The sequence below is a fragment of the Eulemur rufifrons genome, chromosome 1, assembly GCF_041146395.1.
Source record: "Eulemur rufifrons isolate Redbay chromosome 1, OSU_ERuf_1, whole genome shotgun sequence".
Classification (NCBI taxonomy): Eukaryota; Metazoa; Chordata; class Mammalia; order Primates; family Lemuridae; genus Eulemur; species Eulemur rufifrons.
In genome coordinates this window covers 31,334,509-31,352,304 of record NC_090983.1, presented here as the reverse complement: position 1 = coordinate 31,352,304, position 17,796 = coordinate 31,334,509, and the positions used below count along the sequence as shown (strand labels likewise).

Genomic DNA, 17,796 nt, shown 5'->3' with positions numbered 1-17,796 from the left:
CGAGGCAGATGGATAGCTTGAGCTCAGAAGTTCACAAACAGCTTGAGCAAGGGCAAGACCTCATCACTACCAAAAATAGAAAACTCAGCCAGGTGTGGTGGTGCATGTCTGTGGTCCCAGCTAGTCAGGAGGCTGAGGCAGGAGGATGGATTGAGCCCAGGAGTTTGAGGTTACGGTGAGCTATGATGACACCACTACATTCTACCTGGGGTGACAGAGGGAGACTCTGTCTCCAAAAAAAAGAAAAAGAAAAAGAAAAGAAAAATGATGATGAGGAGGAGGATAGTAGCAATAATAATACTAAAAATTATGGTTAATGGAATAGTGTAGCCAATGTTCTAAGTGCTTTACCTGAAATATGTCATTTAATTCTCATGGTAATCTCTAAGATTGGGATTACCATGGTCCCCATTTAGAGCTGTGAAAACTGAGGCTCTGAAAAGTAAGTAACCTGCCTAAGACTACACAATAGCGAGCAATGGAGCCACAATTCAAAATTGAGTCTATCTCCAGAGCCCATGTTTGCTTCCAGTGATACGCATCGCCCACCCCCAGAACGTTCTGGTCAATGCTATTTGTCCTGCAAGCCCAGGCTCAAGTGCTCCCTCCTCCATGAAGCCTTCTCTCTTCCTTCCAAGCAGACATGCTTTCTCTGAACTTGCGATGGAACTTTACCTACTTTTCATATGGAGTTGATCACATTGTGCCTTATATTGTGGATATTGTGTATATGCCATCTTTGGTCAATGATTTATGTCTGTACTCTAAGTGTTTTAAGTGTCATGTTTATCTTTGTGTCTCTCCCAAAACCAAGAATAAAGAGGGCATTATTAGTGTAACATGGTATCTGCCACATATTTATCTAAGACCTGGTACATGGTGTCTGGTATCTTTCTAAGACCTAGTGTGTGGTTTTTACCTTCTGATTGAGAAAAATTTTCCTCTCTCTCTGCAGCCAAGAAGACATCTTATCCATCCTCACTGTTGTCAACCGTGATGTGAGTCAACAAGCAGACATCCATGGAATAAAGAAACAGATGCCCCAGTTTGCCAACACACTAAGGAAAAAAGTAGTATTCCCTGTGCCACCCAGAGCACCTCAGTGGTAGCAGAGAGTCTTCATCGGCTGCCAGACTTGAAAGGAACCTGTGGCTTTGTCCTGCAACCTCCCACCCAGCACAGAAACCAGTGGGGGGCGGTGAGCTGGTCTCACCTGTGCTTCTAGTGACAGGAACCACCTTGTTTTCAGACACAGTCAATTCTGTTTTTTCCTTTTCTTTTGACAAGTCTAAATGTTAGAAAACTTTCTTTTTTGAAGACTTGGATTGTTGCGTTGGTTTGGGGTGTGTACCCTGAAGAGAGAATCCTTGGCCTCGGTTTACATATCTGTGAAATGCAAAGTGGAACCACGATTATTTTAAGATTCCTTTGAGCTCAAAGAACCACCATTCATAGCCTAGACTGAGCTTAGATTTCCTCTCTGCACAGCCCCCCACCTTAGTTATAGTTCTGTGTCCCCTCTGCATGGCCTTGTACGTGGGACTATGAGGCCACATTCCACTCACCTCCCTCTGCTGTCCCCCTTCCTAAGGCTTCTCTTTTGCACATCTAGGAAGTGAAAATTTGGTCTGTGCTCACCCCACTGCCTGCTTTAATGTAAGGATGGTGCTCATGCAGGAGCTGTTTTTCTTGGGTTGGGTGTGCATCCTGACGAGAGAATATTTTTCCTTGGTTTACATATCTGTGGCCTTTTCTTGGGTTTCTGGGGTTCAAGCTGTTTCTCTTCGGATGGGGGCAGGTTTGGCTCTAGGAAGAAGGTGGCTCAGTGTGAAGAGAGACACACTCAGCTGTTCTGGAGTGGAGACTTTGTAAAGTCAAATTCTGTGTTGCTCAGAACCTTTCTGGTGCCGGTGACAGGACACCGAACTCAAACTCACTAAAGCAAAAAAGGGAATTTATTGCCTCTTTTACCTGGAAACCCACAAATGGGTAGCGCAGGCTTCAGACAAGCTTGAGTCAGGACTGTGTCCAGAGCAGCACCTTTCTCTTGGCTGGATATTCCCAGGATTTGCAGCTGCGCTGTGTGGATTGCAGTCAACGGCCCCACCTTGTCACTAACACACTTTGCTCCTCTGGCCCAAGGGATGAGGAAGGAGGCTGCCTCAGGGACTGAAGCTGTTCACAAGGATCACTGGGCTCTTCTTGGCCGGAGAAATGCCTGGCTTCCTTGAGGGACTGGCTCTGTATGGAATCATTGGTGTTTGTTTGTTTGTTTGTTTGAGACACATCTTGCTCTGTCACCCAGGCTAGAGCACAGGGGTGTCATCATAGCTCACTGAACCTCTAACTCGGCCTCCCAAAGTGCTAGGATTACAGCGTGAGCCACCTTACCCTGCCTTGATACTTTTTAAATCAAGGCTTTTGAACAATTTTATGTACTTGAGCTTTCTTTTTATTTCAAGAGGAACTTTTTCTTTTTAATTCCTGAAACCACATTTTGAATCCTTAGAGCTTAGACTTCGGTGGGTGGTTGAAAGTCCTTTGGGTGAGGCCTTCATTTCTAGATGAGGAAGCTGAGGCCCAGGGAGGTACAGCAACTTGCTCACAGTCCTCCAGCCAGTCATTGCTTACGGGGTTTTATTTCCCACTTACGTGAACTGGAACGCCACGGCACATCACAGGACCTCGTGAACGTTCCCTTGGATACGCAGGTGCTCATAAAAGATGCCAAGGGATGAAGAAAAATAACTCTCAGAGTTGTCTGACTTGATTTATGTGGAAGTCAAATTCATTTACTGTAAATTTGCTGTAAGAAGGATTCATAAGAACCTGTTATAATATAGCTGGTCACCACGTGGATTTGAATGCAGCTTGACTGAGGAAATAAGTCTAATGCATGTGTCAGGATGATCTTCTCAAGCCATCGTGCATGCAAATCAGGGCTAACAGCTGGTGGTCACGGTCTTTGTCCGGTTGAATACATAAGCCTTTGGCCATTGAACACTCCTCTGCTCAGGAAGGGTGGCAAGGTGCACAGGAAGGAGCAAAGGGTCTGAGGGTCAGAGCCTTGGGTTTCCATTTCACCCCTCCACTCCCTTGCTCTGAGACACTACGTCAAGCTAGGGTTTTCAGCCTTATCTGCAGAGAAAATGTTAGCTGTTGGAAAGATGAAGGAGAACGTGTTATATGTATAGCCATTTAAATCTACTTGTGTGGAGGTGCGTAGAAGGCCTTTAGGTGACAGGGTCTTGTGGCAGTACCCTCAACGGAAGTAACAGGGCTTGAATTCCTTTGCTCCTTATTCCGGCTGACTGTATTAGCAGCAGCTCAACACTGGCGGTGCCTCCCACGTGCATCCTCTGAGGGAAGAGCTGATTCTCCCCTCACTGGTTCATGGTGTCCGCAGCAGGCGGCCAGCCCTTGGCTCTGAGTTCTGTTGGAAAAAACACTGTATTTTTATTTATTTTTAATTTTTAAATTTTTTTTTTTTTGAGACAGAGACTGACTCTGTTGCCCAGGCTAGAGTGCCATGGCATCAGCCTAGCTCACAGCAACCTCAAACTCCTGGGCCCAGGCAATCCTCCTGCCTCAGCCTCCCGAGTAGCTGGGACTACAGGCATGTGCCACCGTGCCTGGCTCATTTTTTCTATATATTTTGGTTGTCCAGCTTATTTCTTTCTATTTAGTAGAGACGGGGTCTTGCTCTTGGTCAGGCTGGTCGTGAACTCCTGACCTCAAGCGATCTTCCCGCCTTGGCCTCCCAGAGTGCTAGGATTACAGGCTTGAGCCAGACAAAACACTGTTGATGAAATCTCTTCATCAGGAATATGTGGAGTTTGATGTTTAAGTTTTGGGCCTGTAGTCTGTCTCATGTTACTATTTTGCTTAACTTAGTGCTCGTGCAAGGTTAAATTTTAGAGTCAGGAACATTGTTTTTAGAGGCCTCCAGCAAGCTCTGTAGGGCTCCCTGCACATTTGTGGCTGTGAGTCATGGATACATACAGATAGCAGGAGTGCAATCACCCTTGACTCACGTCTCCCAGGCAGGGCATGTGCACACTTGTTTATGCGTACCGTCTACGATGTCTAAAACATACTTGTCTGTATTTAAGTGTTTGTGTGTGTGTGTGTGTGTGTGTGTAAATTTTGAGTCCAGGAATAATAGGGGGTTTGATCACAGCTATTTGGCAATGGCTACATCCATTGTATGCCCAGACATTTATGAAGGAAAAGATTGAGTGAAGTTCCTACCTATGTAGTCTGCTAGTTTTGCTCAACGTACAAAGGTTGAAGTTAATTTTTTCTTTTCTTTTTCTTTGTTTTGAGACAGAGTCTTAGTCTGCCACCAGGGCTAGAGTGCAGTAGTGTCGTTGTAGTTCCCTACAACCTCAAACTCCTGGGCTCAAGTGATCCTCCTGCCTCAGCCTCCCAAGTAGCTGGGACTATGGGAGCGCATCACCGTGCCCGGCTAACTTTTTCTATTTTTAGTAGGGATGGGGTCTTGCTCTCGCTCAGGCTGGATATGTGACAAATCATTTAACTTTTTTTCTGGTAGGGTCTGGGTTTTGCTGAAAATCTGCAGTTTGCTCTTAAGTGTGTCATGAGAATGTAGCAACACATTCATTCTCTTTGAATAGGAGGTAAATTTTTGATTTTGTTTTTTTTGAATGGAACCCTTTACAAAATTTTTAAAAATGGCATCCTTTTTAAAAAAGTAGTAGGGGAATTTCCCTGTTTAAAACAGGACTCATTTGGCATTGCAAACAACCATTTCATAACATAAATTTTACAAGTCTGAATTTTTAAAAGAAGATTTTTCTATTAAAAAGTTGAAAGTGTATTAATATAATTTTGAGTAGGTAATATCTTTACATTGTTCAAAGATAAGAAAATACTCAAAGGTATTCGAGAAAAGCCTTGCCCCCAATTCTATCCACCATTTCCTTAGTCCTCCCGCCTCTTTATCCCATAGATCACGCCAGGGTTTCTTAATGCACATGCAACAAAAACAAATATATGTATAAAAGCACTGTCAGGAAGGTACCCAGCCATGTAACACTATGAGACATCTCTCTCATTTAGTCTCATTTTAAATGACTCTGTACGATGTTTCAGATATCCTGCTACAATTCTGGAATGGAAATAACTTTATGAGCTTTGTGGACTGGATTCTTGTAAATATAGAAATTAACTTACTAATAAAAAAGAATTTTTTTAATTTTTACCTTTGAGTAATGTCCTTGATTCTATTTCATAACCCTTTTTCTGACTACATAGTCATGTGTGCTCATTGTGGGATATTTGGGAAGTACGAGAACACATGAGGAAGAGCATGTTCATTCGTAACTCCATTTGGTATGTATTTACCCATTGCTTCGCTCTGCATCTATCCCCAAGCTTACCCATGCCCGTCCTGTGAGCTGACCTTACTCCATGTGCCCCAGTCATGCACCCAGTATACTTTGTCATTACTGACATCTGGACTTCCGCCCAAGTCTCAGTTTCAAGCCTGCCCATCCCGGACAACCACCTCCAATCTTTCCCTTCTCCTAGGATGCTCCCTGCAGACCCTCTGGTGCCGGTGCCACTGGGGCCCCGGTTAGTTGGTTGCCCCCATCTACCCTCTCCAGCGTCCACCCTGCCCCTCACTCCCTCTTCCCCAGGCTTGGAGATCAGTCAGCTCGCTCTCCAGCACCGGCCTCAACACCGGGCCTTTCCCTCAGTCCCACTCAGGTGGCAGAATTCCAACTCCGGTTGATACCAAGCGTCCACCTACTCCAAGTTTGTACCGGAATTCCTGGGTGTGGCTGGTGGGAAGACTCACCACGTTGAGAATACATTAAAACCGATGACCACAAACTGCCAATAGGCTGTCAGTGGTTTTGGCGCTGCTGTGATGTTTCCCTAGTTATGTCACCGTTTGGCACTCTCACAGTTTCGCGCCTTCTTTTGTCTCCTCAGACCTCTATCGCTGTCCACGCTCCTCACTTTCCTTCCACGGTCTCGCTCATCTCACTGGTCTTGCTCATCTCACTAAGGGAAGTGATCAGAAGACCTTTCCGCCCTCCACCACCAAGCCTGCTGACCGGCCTGTGCTTGGCCCCTTGCTCGCTGCTTTTTCTCCTGTGGGTGCCTGCGCCATTCTCAAAAGCCGACCCTTCCCCTTCTGCAGGGGCCACTGCTGACACACCGCTTCCCTCTCCGGCTTTCTCAACATCCCTCTTCCTCCCAGACTGTAATAGAGAGAATGGCCTGGAGGAAAAAAAAAAAACAAAAAAACGGCAAAAATATTTTCTGTCTGTATAACATTTTATACAATGTTAAAAACACACGAGTCCTATATGTATATTGTACCAATACAGAGATCCACAGTGGTGATAAACAAGGAGTTTAGAGTAGTGGTTGCCTGGGATGGAGTTGGGGTTTGGGGACAGAGGGACGCAAAGGGGAGGAAGTACAGGGGCTTCAGATGCATCGGTCGTGTCTTATTTCATCACCTGAGTGCCGGATGTGTGGGTATCCTCTTTCTTCTTAAATCTTTTTTTCGTGTTGATGCTGATTAATGTAATATGGCCACCAGATTGGGTGATTTCTTGGTTTGGTGCATCATTGAACACCTGGCCACGTAGGGTGTGGAGGGTGGTTTTGCCCTCTTCTTTGGGACAGGGTATGTTTCTCTACCCAGCTCATATCTATATTTTTGGTGCTGGTGATTTCTGTGGTGAAAATATAAATAGCACTGCCAAGGGGCAATGACACTTTATAGCCCTGAGCCATATTTGTTACAAACTAATCATCATTCCAGACATCTAGTCTGGAGCAGGAAGTAAGCCTGCAGATGGGAAACTCCCTTGTGACGCTTCTGAGGGTGAGGAACCTATTTCTGATAAATCTGTGTAAGTTAAGAGCTTCCTCTGCTGACTCAGCTATCTTCATCTGTGACACCCCCCGCCCCAATTGCAGTTGACATTCCTTAGCTCCGCACGCACAATCAGCAGCTCAGTGCTGTATTGGATCAGTCTGCTATTTGACCACTTGAAAAACCTTCAAAAAGATCTTTAAAAACTACAAGAAGATCTTTCTACTAGGGCTGGGGGAATATTCGAGTAAGAATCCTCACCCCGACCCATGCCTTCCTGAATCCTCAGTCCGGCCACATTGCGAGGGAACAGTGAGCCCATCTTGCCTTGGGGCTTCTTGCTTCTGCCAAGTTACAACCCCAGCCCTTGGGTCTAGCCACCTGCTCTTGCTAAAAATGATGAACCCCATGGAAGTGACAGAGAGAAGCTAAGTGATAAACAAGGTCACACTGCTAGAAAGTGGGAGGAACGAGACTTGAACTCTATTTGGCAGATCTCCAGGGGCCTGTCCTTCCTGTCTACACTATACTGGTCTCGAGAAAATATTTCCTAAGGGATAGAGGGCAGGTCTATGCAGGGTATTTTGCACCCCAGCCCTAGTCCTAATGATGGGAGCCACGGCCTCTCCATTCAAGTTACCATCCGGAGACATCAAGGACAAGTCAACTTCGTTAACAGTTTCAGGCCTGTCAGAAATGGGCTTGGCTTAGGTTGAAGACTGAACAAATATAAGAATAGTTCTATTACTGACGAGAAAGGTGAGTCATTCTGCCAGTAATTGAAAGTACAGCTGTGTGTACAAAAGTCAGGCCAATGTCCAAACTCCCCACGTCCCTAGCACTGACTCCCTGAATCTGGGGTCTCTGCATGTGACAAATTCACTCAGCCAAGTTCGCCCTTTTATTGTTCTTTGTGTTTGGTCGGTGGTTGAAGTTTCTGGAAAGGACAATGAAACTAAACCAGGGGCAGGAAGAGAACAGCGTGGGGGCACTAAGCAGACTCAGATCTCAACAACGTCCTTCCCATGGCCCCTTCTGAGCAGATACCTTGCCCCCCATGCCTGTGTGCAGCGGTGTTTTCTAGTTGTTTCCAGAGGCTTGCTCCTCTGTGCACCCAGCAGCTGCACCCCAGATACCAGCAACGCCCTGGAGCAAGACCGGAACCTGGGTCTTTATAGTGCCACCTGCCTGTCTTGGAGCCACAGAGTTGAGACCTCTGAACTTGGTACTCTTCTGCTCTCTTACTGTATGTGTGTGTCTCTCCCGTTACGTGGTAAACATACATCTACAATTCCCATTTTCTTTATTTAGAAATTTAATACAAGGAAGTGGTGAAACAATTCAAACAGTACAAAAGAGTCCACGGGAAAAAGTGAATTTCACATTGTCCCCTCAACCTTCAGTTCCTTCCATGGACATAATTATTGTTTCCAATGTTTTGAACACACTTTAGAAATATTTTATTCTTATATAACCGTATGTGTATCTGTGTTCTTCCCCCTCTTCCCGGCCCACCAATGCTGCACATTGTTCTGCACGTTGGTTAGCTCGCTGAACGTATTTCAGAGACTGTTCCATAGCAGAACATATAGGTCTCCTTGATCTATATGTTTTCATGACTGCTAGAGTGCCCTTGTATGCGTGAATCATCCACGATCTAAATAGCTCCTACTGATGGGCACTGAGGTCTTGCAAACCCCATAAGGGCAGAAATAATATCGTACCCAGACTTTGTTTCCTACACTGCAACCTAAGACAGTGCTTCGCACAAAGGGATGAGCTAGATTGTCTAGTAATTAAAACACAAACACAAAGCACAGACATCTATTCTTGAATTGTGGAACAGCTTTCACTTATTCTGAATTCTGACACCTGCTGCTTCATTTCACTAGAAATGTGCTATTAGTACTTCCCATTCAGCTTCCTACTAGTCACGCCACCAACCAACATGTACTAAGTTCTGCCATGTACCAGGTAAGGAGGAAACGTAGGGATGTGAGAAATGTCCCTCTCCTCCAGGAAATGACAATCTGGTTGGAGAGAGAAGATACTTTTTTGGCAAAGGTGACATAACAAAACAATCAAGTAAAGATGGATTTAAAAAAAAAGGTTAGGACAATTGTCTTTCCAACAACAAGAAAGCAAAGTTAGAAGCCTTCCTCAGACCACTCGCACAAGCACAAAATTCCAAATGGTTTAAAGATATAAATGTTAAAAGCAGAAAGGTATTAAAAGAAAATATAGCCGATAAAAGACCAGTAAAAGTTTCCCTAAGCAAGACACATAAGCCAGAAATCATAAAGGAAAAAGTTGATAAATCTGAATGTAAAACTTCTATATAATCTAACATAAAAAAATTACATCGGAAGACATACAGTGAAGTTTTGGAAGATGGATGGGGTGGTGATTGCACAACCAAAAATATTAGTGTACTCGATGCCACTGAACAGTACACACAAAAATTGTGAAAAGGGTAGATTTTACTTTATGTCTGTTTTATCACAATAATAAAAAAGACACGGAATGAATCAGGAGAAAATATTTACTACATAAGTATCTAAAGATGAAGGCCCCTGATAAAATTTGTGAAACTAAGCATCCTTTTTGGAATGAACCAACAAAGAATTTTCATGAATCAGAAAAAAAAGTGACAAAGAGTCCAACGAAAAATTGAAGTACGCATATGAACAAGTGTTTCACAGAAGAGGTATAGATGGACAATGAAGTTATGAAAAGGTGTTCAATTACTAAGGAGATACCAAAAGAAACGGATAGGATGAGATACTACCCCTAAGATTAGTACATGTTAGGGAAGAAAAGATTGCTGAGGGTGTTGGAAGGGGCTGCTCTTATCTACCATTTTGGAAATATAAATCAGTGCAGCCTTATAGGGAGAACAATTTCGAATTTTTCCAAGATTTAATCGCACAACTCTAGGACAGCACGTCACTCTTCTTCCAGGAATTTTTTCCTTCAGAAATAGTCAGGTGGATAAAAACAGGTTTACTACTGCACAGTGTATAATAGTCTCAAATTGGAAACTCCCCACATTCCTTTACGTAGGAAAACTGTTAATACATTTTACAAGCTATCCAATGACGTAATAGGCATGAATTAAGACAGGGAATTGGGACTATGTATATCTCAGTTGGGTCCAGTTAGAGATGGAACCACACCAGTAATTTGAAAGGGAAAATTTAATGGAGTTATTAATGAGTGAAAGACGGTTCCCTACTAAAGTTTCAAGGGCGCTGTAAAGAATCCAGGAGCAGCTAATATAGGGAGCAGCTACTGCCTCGGGGGCTGAGGGAGAGTAGCAAGGAAGGAACAGACTGGGGAGACTCCACCCAAGCGACCAATGCTGAGAATCAGAACTGGTTGAAGATGGGATCGGAGCCCAGTGATGGTAGAGAAGTTGACTGGGGTGACATGGCCTGAGCTTGTCTGCAGTCAGCAAGTGGGGACTGGTGAGCAGGAAGCTGCCCACTGGGGGGGCTGCTACAGTCCTTGAGGGGGAACACCACTGGGTCTCCTGAAAGCCACTGGCTGCCATGCCACAGGAGTAGGAAAAACAGCAGCAGAACCAGGAAGAGAAACCCTTTTCTGCCAGGTCTTGCACTGGCCCTGCAGCGCCTCCTACTGACAAAGCCTGAGATTGTGCCAGCTGGCAAAGGGGTCTTTTTGTAGGGTGTGGCTACAGAGTCATCAAGCAGGACAGAGAAGAGTGAATTTGCAGCGGAGAGGCAATACCATGACTGATACTGGCACAGTACATTGGCCCTGCTTTTGTAAACAAAATGGTGTATGTGCATAAATTATAACAATATATTTTCACATTTATTATGTATGTACTCTGCATGCCAGGAGCTGTTCTAAGCATTTTGCATGTATTAACTCATTTGGTTCTCACAGTAACCCTCAAATGCAGGAATTGTTATTATCTTTGCTTCGTGAATGAGGAGGCAGAAACACTGAGATGTTAACTTGCCCAAGGTCACACAGCTAGTAAGTGGCAGAGGAAGAATTATGTCTTTATAGGCCTAGAAAAAAAGCCAGAAAAAATCAAAAGGCTAACAGTGCTGCCCTCAAGGAAGCATTGAAAAGGCCATGGGAGGGGTTTATCACTTTTTAATCAGTTCTTCAAATAAAGAAATAAATACAGTGACAAAACTACTGCTTTTTAATTTTATTACTATATGTATGGGTTGGGTTGATTTTTTTTTTTTTATTTTTCAAAGAAGAAACTAAAATAATTTATAAATGACAACTCACAGGGCCAAGCAGTAAGAAACAAGCTTCTGAGAAACGACGTTTTCTGCAGTGACCGAAGGAGTGGCATGCGGGGAGTGGCACGGCCTGAGCAAAGGGTGGAAGGAGGTGAGTCACATGCTCGGAGCCGTTGGTTTCTGGTGGCCCGTGTGTCCGGGCGGGTCTGAAGGCTGGATGTTTACACCGAGCTTCCTGCCCGCCCTGCCACCCCAACAGCTCCAGGAAGAGGGTGGCGCATGGCGGCCTGGGGAATACCGGGGAAGGGAGTTAGCATTTGTGGAGCACCTGCTGTCTGTGAGGTAATACATGTCTCATGTCACACGTAAGCACTGCAGATGTTCAGCAGCTTTGTTAAGCGGTCATTTTCCGCATGAAGAGACTGTAGCTCAGTGAAGCAAAGGAAGGTGTCTAGATTCCTCAGCAAGTGAGAGGCAGAGCCAGGATTTGAATCCAGATCTGGCTGATACTCAAGTCCCAGCTGGCCATACCACGCTGCTTTCCAGAGTGAAAGCATGGCATTGCCTTTCCCCAACTGGCTGCTTCTGGAAGGCTGACCCTGCGGGCTGATAGCAACTTTAATTGCTGTGGGCTGTGGGCTGCTGGTCAAGACGTCCGTAAAGCAAGGGCCCAGCCAGAGGTGCTGACATTGGCTTCTACTGAGCATCATTTCTCCCGCCTTCCAGGAACAGCCTGGTGCATCCGCTTTCAGGCCGTGTGGGCTGGGGTGTCGGCAGCCTGAGCACCCAGGTTTCAGGAATATTGAGGTACGCCTGGAATTTGCAGAGGAGGTTTTGGGGGAAGTGAAGTGGTTCACGCTGCTCCCATGCTCTGTCCAGACACCAGAGGGCTGACAAGCAGGTGCCCATCGGGACCTCTCCACCTTCCTTTGGTCATTAGTCCCTGATTGCTCCCTGCTGGCTGAGTATGTGTGGAGGGGGCAGTGTTTAGCCACGTTCCCCAGACCTGTGCTGTGAGCTAATGCATTGTCCTTCGGCAGTGTGGGACCCCACAACTGTGGAGGAACCACAGGGGTACCGAGTGATGCATAGACAACACTAAACAACAGCAAATAATCACATAGTGAAAAGTTATTCTTCTTATAATTCTCTTGCATTAGGGAAAACCATACGCTGTCCTCACTAATATTAATAAATCTTTATTATGTCTCAAACTGTATACAACATACTTATACTTTTGTCACTTGATTAATCGATCTTATGTTGTTTAGGTCAGGTCATTAATTGTGTTGTTTAAATCTTCTATAGTTCTACTGCTTTTCTGTCTGTTCTATCAGTTACCAGGAGAGGTACATACATATCTCACACTAAGATTGTCTTTTTCTTATTTTAATTGTCATCATTTTTGCTTTATGTCTGCTTTGTGTGAGATTCATATAATGATATCACTTGGTACATGTTTTTCCATCCTTATACTTTAAGTGTTTTAGTGTCTTTACATTTGAAATGTGTCTGCTGTAAGTGGTGCATTATTCAGCTTTTTAAAAAAAATACCCTGGTAAGACTTTTTCTTAAAATTATAATATTTAGTCCATTTTCATTCAATGCAATTATTGATATAATTGGGCCTCAATCTACTAACTCTAGTTTTCTATTTATGGCATCAGTTTACTTTTCTCTACTTTCTTGAATTCCTTTAGGTGAATTAAATGTTTTAAAAGTTTATCCTACCTCTTTATTAGCTTGTTAATTATGCATTCTTTAAGTATTCTTTTAATGGTTGCACTTGAACTGTACTGCCCAATAGTGTGGCCACTAGGCACATGTCTCTTTAAAACAGCTTTGCTGAGTCACAATTGATATACAACAAGTGGCATGCACTTAAAGTGTATGATTTGGTAAGATTTGAGATACGTCTGACATATAAATGACACACGTACACACATATATAGTCATGTGCTACATAACAATGTTTTGGACAATGACAGATTACGTATACTATGGTGGTTTCATAAGATTATAACACTGTATATTTACTATACCTACTCTGTATTTGGATGTGTTTAGACACACAGATACTTACTATTGTGTTACAATTGCCTACAGTATTCAGTACCGTAACATACTATACAGGTTTGTAGCCTGGGAACAATAGGCTATTCCACATAGCCTAGGTGTGTGGTGGGCTCTAACCTAGGTTTGTGTAAGTGCACTCTGTGATGTTTGCATGACAACATCGCCTAACAGTGCATTTCTCAGAACATACCCCTGTCATTCAGTGATGTGTGACTATATGTATACCTCTGAAACTATCACCACAGTGAGGATAATGAACACATTTCTGACCTCCAAAATATTCCTTATGCCCCTTGAATCCTGTCCTGCCCCTCCCACCCCCTGCACCTTATAGGCTCTTTTTAGTGCTATAAATTGCCCCATAGATACTGCTTTAGTGGCATCCCAGAAATTTTCATATGTTTTGTTTTCAATTCAGTTCAAAAGATGACCTAATTTTCTTCTCATTTTTTTTTTTTTTTTTTGACCCCTGGATTCTTTAGAAGTGTGCTATTTAGTTTCCAAATACTTGGGGATTTTATAGACATTTCCCTGTTGTCCAGGCCAATAACAAATTCCTGTCCCTATGAAATCGGATATCTGATCCTCCCAGAGGGAGAATTATACCCAAGAACCAGAGGTATTCTATGTCAGTGGTCATTGCCAGAGTGAATTCCACAGTGTTGTAAATGCCTGGAAAAAAAAAAACCCCACCAGAGGGCAGCAAGTCAACATGACAATTTTATTGAAAATTTTTCTGATCAGGTCAAACAGATGGGGCTCAGGCAGGTGACAGAAGGAACAAGGTGGACGGGCTCAGGGTTAGTCTTTAAAGGAGGGTAGATGGAAATGAGGCTGGGATGAAAGTCAGGGAGAAAGATGACACAAACTCTATGCACATTGTGATCCAATAATTGCGATGCACAGACAAAAATGATGACTATGGGTAAAGAGAGATTGCGGCTGAATACCGTATTTTCTATTATGCTTTTGGCATTTCAAAGTTATTTGAGGTGAATATGTAATACTTTTGTAAAAATTTTAATATCAAAATGTTGAACCAGGTTCCTAAGATTTAATTGTCTGTGTGGGTCGGAGAGAGGATGGATCTGGACAGGGTTCCTTGTGTCTGATTTGACTAGAGCATCTATAGTGGGGATGGCAGCTGGATGGGCAGCCGAGGTGCAGGAGAGGTGAGGGGGACCCCGTATTATTTGGTAAGAGGCACAGAGAACAACTATGTACCCCGGTCAAGTTTTTTTTTCCTGAATTAACTGAGCCCATTTTGAAATATATAACAAACTGGCATATTTGGCTAATAAATGCAAGGAAATAGGAGGAGAATGAGGGCACTCATGACAAACAAACTCTGAGTTTTAATTACTGGGCAACAAAAAGGAATTCTGAGGGGAGAAATGTCTGTTTGCAACCAGCCTAAGCGGCACTGCTGGGCCTTGGCGTTTTCAACAATTCCCAGGCTCTTCCTCATGTGGCAAAGATACTAAAGCCAGCTACTGAACTACTATTCTGGAAGGTACATCTATCAGGTGGTGAATGAAGAAATGTGGGGGGTAGTGGTGAGGGGATAAAGAAAATAAATAAGTCCGGAAGGCTTTCCTGGGTCTCCTTCGGGGCACATTATATCCTCTGAATTACAGTACGAAACAATACCAGACAAACACACACAGAAACAAGCAATCACACAAGAAGAGTGGTGTGGCATAATTTTTCAGGTGAAGAATAAATTTAACTGAGAAGCAATATCAAATCATTTTTACCCCCCACTTAAATGTTTGGTCTTTGGTTCTCATTATCAGAATCTTTCAGTGTGTCTAGATTTCTTTTTGCCAGTGTGATCCTTATTTATTTATTTATTTCGAATAGGGTCTTGCTCTGTTGGCTGGGCTAGAAAGTAGTGACCTCATGAGAGCTCACTGCAACCTCAAACTCCTGGGCTTGAATGATCCTCTGCCTCAGCCCCCCAAAGTGCTAGGATTACAGGCACGGGCCACTGCACCCGGCCCCTTCTCTATCTTTATGAAAACATGTAGCCAGGTCTAGGAGGAAAAATAGAAAACCAGAAGACTGGACTGAGTTATGTTGGTTTTTTAAATGTAAAATTTGTAGTAAGACATTACATAGGTACTGAAAAATTCTTTACTAAAAAAGCCATAAATGCACAGCTTGATGAACCATTTTGATACTTAGACAGTTTTTTCTTCCCATTTCTTCTTTTGTTCTCCAAACCAAGGGTCTCACATCTTTTCCCAAGCACATACTCCCCTCAAGACAGCATCCTGGTTTGAAAAGTCATTTATTTACCTGTGCATCAATGGCTGGTTCTGTGTCTCCTGGCTTCATCCTGGCCCAGAAAGACAGAAGTTAAAGTTGAGAGTAGTGGTCTTTGGCCTCTGTGCCAAAGCTGTTTGTGTACCAGTTTTGTGTAATGATCAAGCAACAGCCTTAGACGTCAGGTGTGACATGGGTTAAAGGCCAGCCTGGGAAGCAATGGGAAGAGGCATTTTGCAATCTCATCAAACAACCTTGTCATAAACTTTAAGAACAGCTTGTTGGCAAATGAAGGGCAGCTGTAGGTGTCTGGCGAATGTGCAAGAAGAACTTGGACAAAAGTGATACCCTAGGCTGGAGCAGTCCGGGTGAGCATCCTGGAGGAAGTAACTGTTTTGTGGCTTTGCACTTTGGAGGTGTCAAAGTGAAGAGAGTGTTCCAAGCTGCAGTAACAAATAGCAAGGGGGCAAAAGAGCAAAGGGTGAGGGAACAACATGGTGTTGCCGGGGACCTAAGGCTCAGCTGGATTTGATATGACCCAGAAAAAAGGCCTGAGAAGGCCTGGGGTGTCTTTTGGAATAAGTGGGGAACTTGCTCTGTTTGAAGACATATGCCTTGACTATATGGGATGTCATTTACATTTCCTAAGGGTTAAGTGATGAGATCATTTCAGAGAATATTCACTCCTGCCCCCAGCACAGGTGACACTGAAACTTTTATTCTCTTTGCTCTTCTGAAATGTGTTTTCCCTCAACTGTTGGGTATCTTCATCTAATTTCTGGGATTTTTTGTTGTTACTGGATTTGATTTTTACATTTTGGTTAATCACAAACCTTTTTAGAGGTTGTATAGATACTTATCAGCTTACTTTTCTAAAACATTTCTCCTCAATTCTCAGGTATCTTGGATTGATTGTGCTTTGGGTTAATTTGCTTTTTCTTAGTCTCCTTCCCCTCCAGCTTGACAATTTTCACCCTTTTCAAGCAAAGGAATCCTCCGCGGTGTTGGGCAGTCCTTACCTCGAGCTTCCTGGAGCCTGCTCTTGGGCAGCTCGTAATGCAGCAGAACTGTGAAGCTTCTGATGTTGTCCCTGGAAGCTTCTAATGCAGTGTGGGCCAACAGACATCTACTGATAAGCCAAACCAAGTTCCTCAAACCCGGCTCTCCTTTGCCCTTCTTTCCAACACTAGCAAGCTCCTACTTTCAGAGTATTTTGGGGACTTATGATCCCTTCTAGTTACCTGTTCATTGTCCCCCTTCCCTGCCTTAGAGGTGAGTCTATAAATGAGCAAGCTCAAATTAGTTCATAGCTATTCCTGAAGCACCCAAGTTCCTGCAGACAGGCCCATTTCTAGCATGTGGAAGGTAAGGCCTAGACCTAAATCTCTCACAAGCCAGACAGAACCAATTCTGTGCATGGATGCCGATTTGACCCACAAACACTCTTTTCCTCCAGGGACCACTGTCTTCAAGGACAGAAAAGAATTTTAAGGCCCATTTATCAACTCATATTTTCTGTTATTTTCTGTCTTTTCCTTTCCCCCCTACTTTCAGGGAAACATTAGGATCGTTCCCCTTCAGAAGAGCAGAAATATAATGATGCGTCCTGTCAGGCATGGAAAAAGATGGTAACTAAAAGAGCAGGAGTGGTTATATTTACATCAGACAAAATGGACTTTAAGTCACAAACTGCCACAAGAGGCATAGAAGCACATTATCTAATGACAAAAGGATCAGTCTACCATGAAGATATAGCAATTATAGGCACTCAATGTCAGAGCACCCAAGTGTATGAAACAAACATTGACAGAAGAAATAAACAGCAATACAAAAACAGTAGAAGACTTCAATGCCCCACTTTAAGTAATGGATAGAACATTCAGACAGAAGGTCAATAAGGAAACAGAGGACTTAGCAACATCATAGACCAAACGGACCTAACAACAATATGCAGAACATTCCACCCTACAGTAGCAGAATACACTTCTTCTCAAGTATACACATATTAGATCACAAAACAAGTCTTCACAAATTTAAGAAATTAAAATCATACCAAGTATCTTCTCTGACCACAATGGAATGAAACTAAAAACCAATGGCAGAAGGAAAGATGGAAAATACACACCTATGTGGAAATTAAACAACGCACTCTTGAAGAACAAAAATTAGGTCAAAAACACCAAAGAGGAAATTAGAAAATAACTTTGACACAAATGAAAATGAAAACACAACATACCAAAACTTATGGGATGCAGTAAAAGCAGTACAAAGAGGGAAGTTTATTGCAATAAACATCTACAGTAAAAAAGAAGAAAGAGCTCAAATAAACAACCTAACTTTGTACCTCAAGGAGAGAATAAGTAAAAG

At 43.4% G+C, this 17,796-nt stretch overlaps 1 protein-coding gene across 1 annotated transcript in view; it reads left to right on the top strand.

Annotated features, from left to right (window-relative positions):
- CASP10 (caspase 10) overlaps nt 1-3,997 on the top strand; it is a 37,350-nt gene extending 33,353 nt beyond the window's left edge. Inside the window, exon 10 of the mRNA XM_069485375.1 lies at nt 956-3,997. Coding sequence (XP_069341476.1) covers nt 956-1,109 — 154 coding nt within the window. The 3' untranslated portion in view covers nt 1,110-3,997. The remainder of the gene's footprint in view (nt 1-955) is intronic.
- Nucleotides 3,998-17,796: the final 13,799 nt, after the last annotated feature.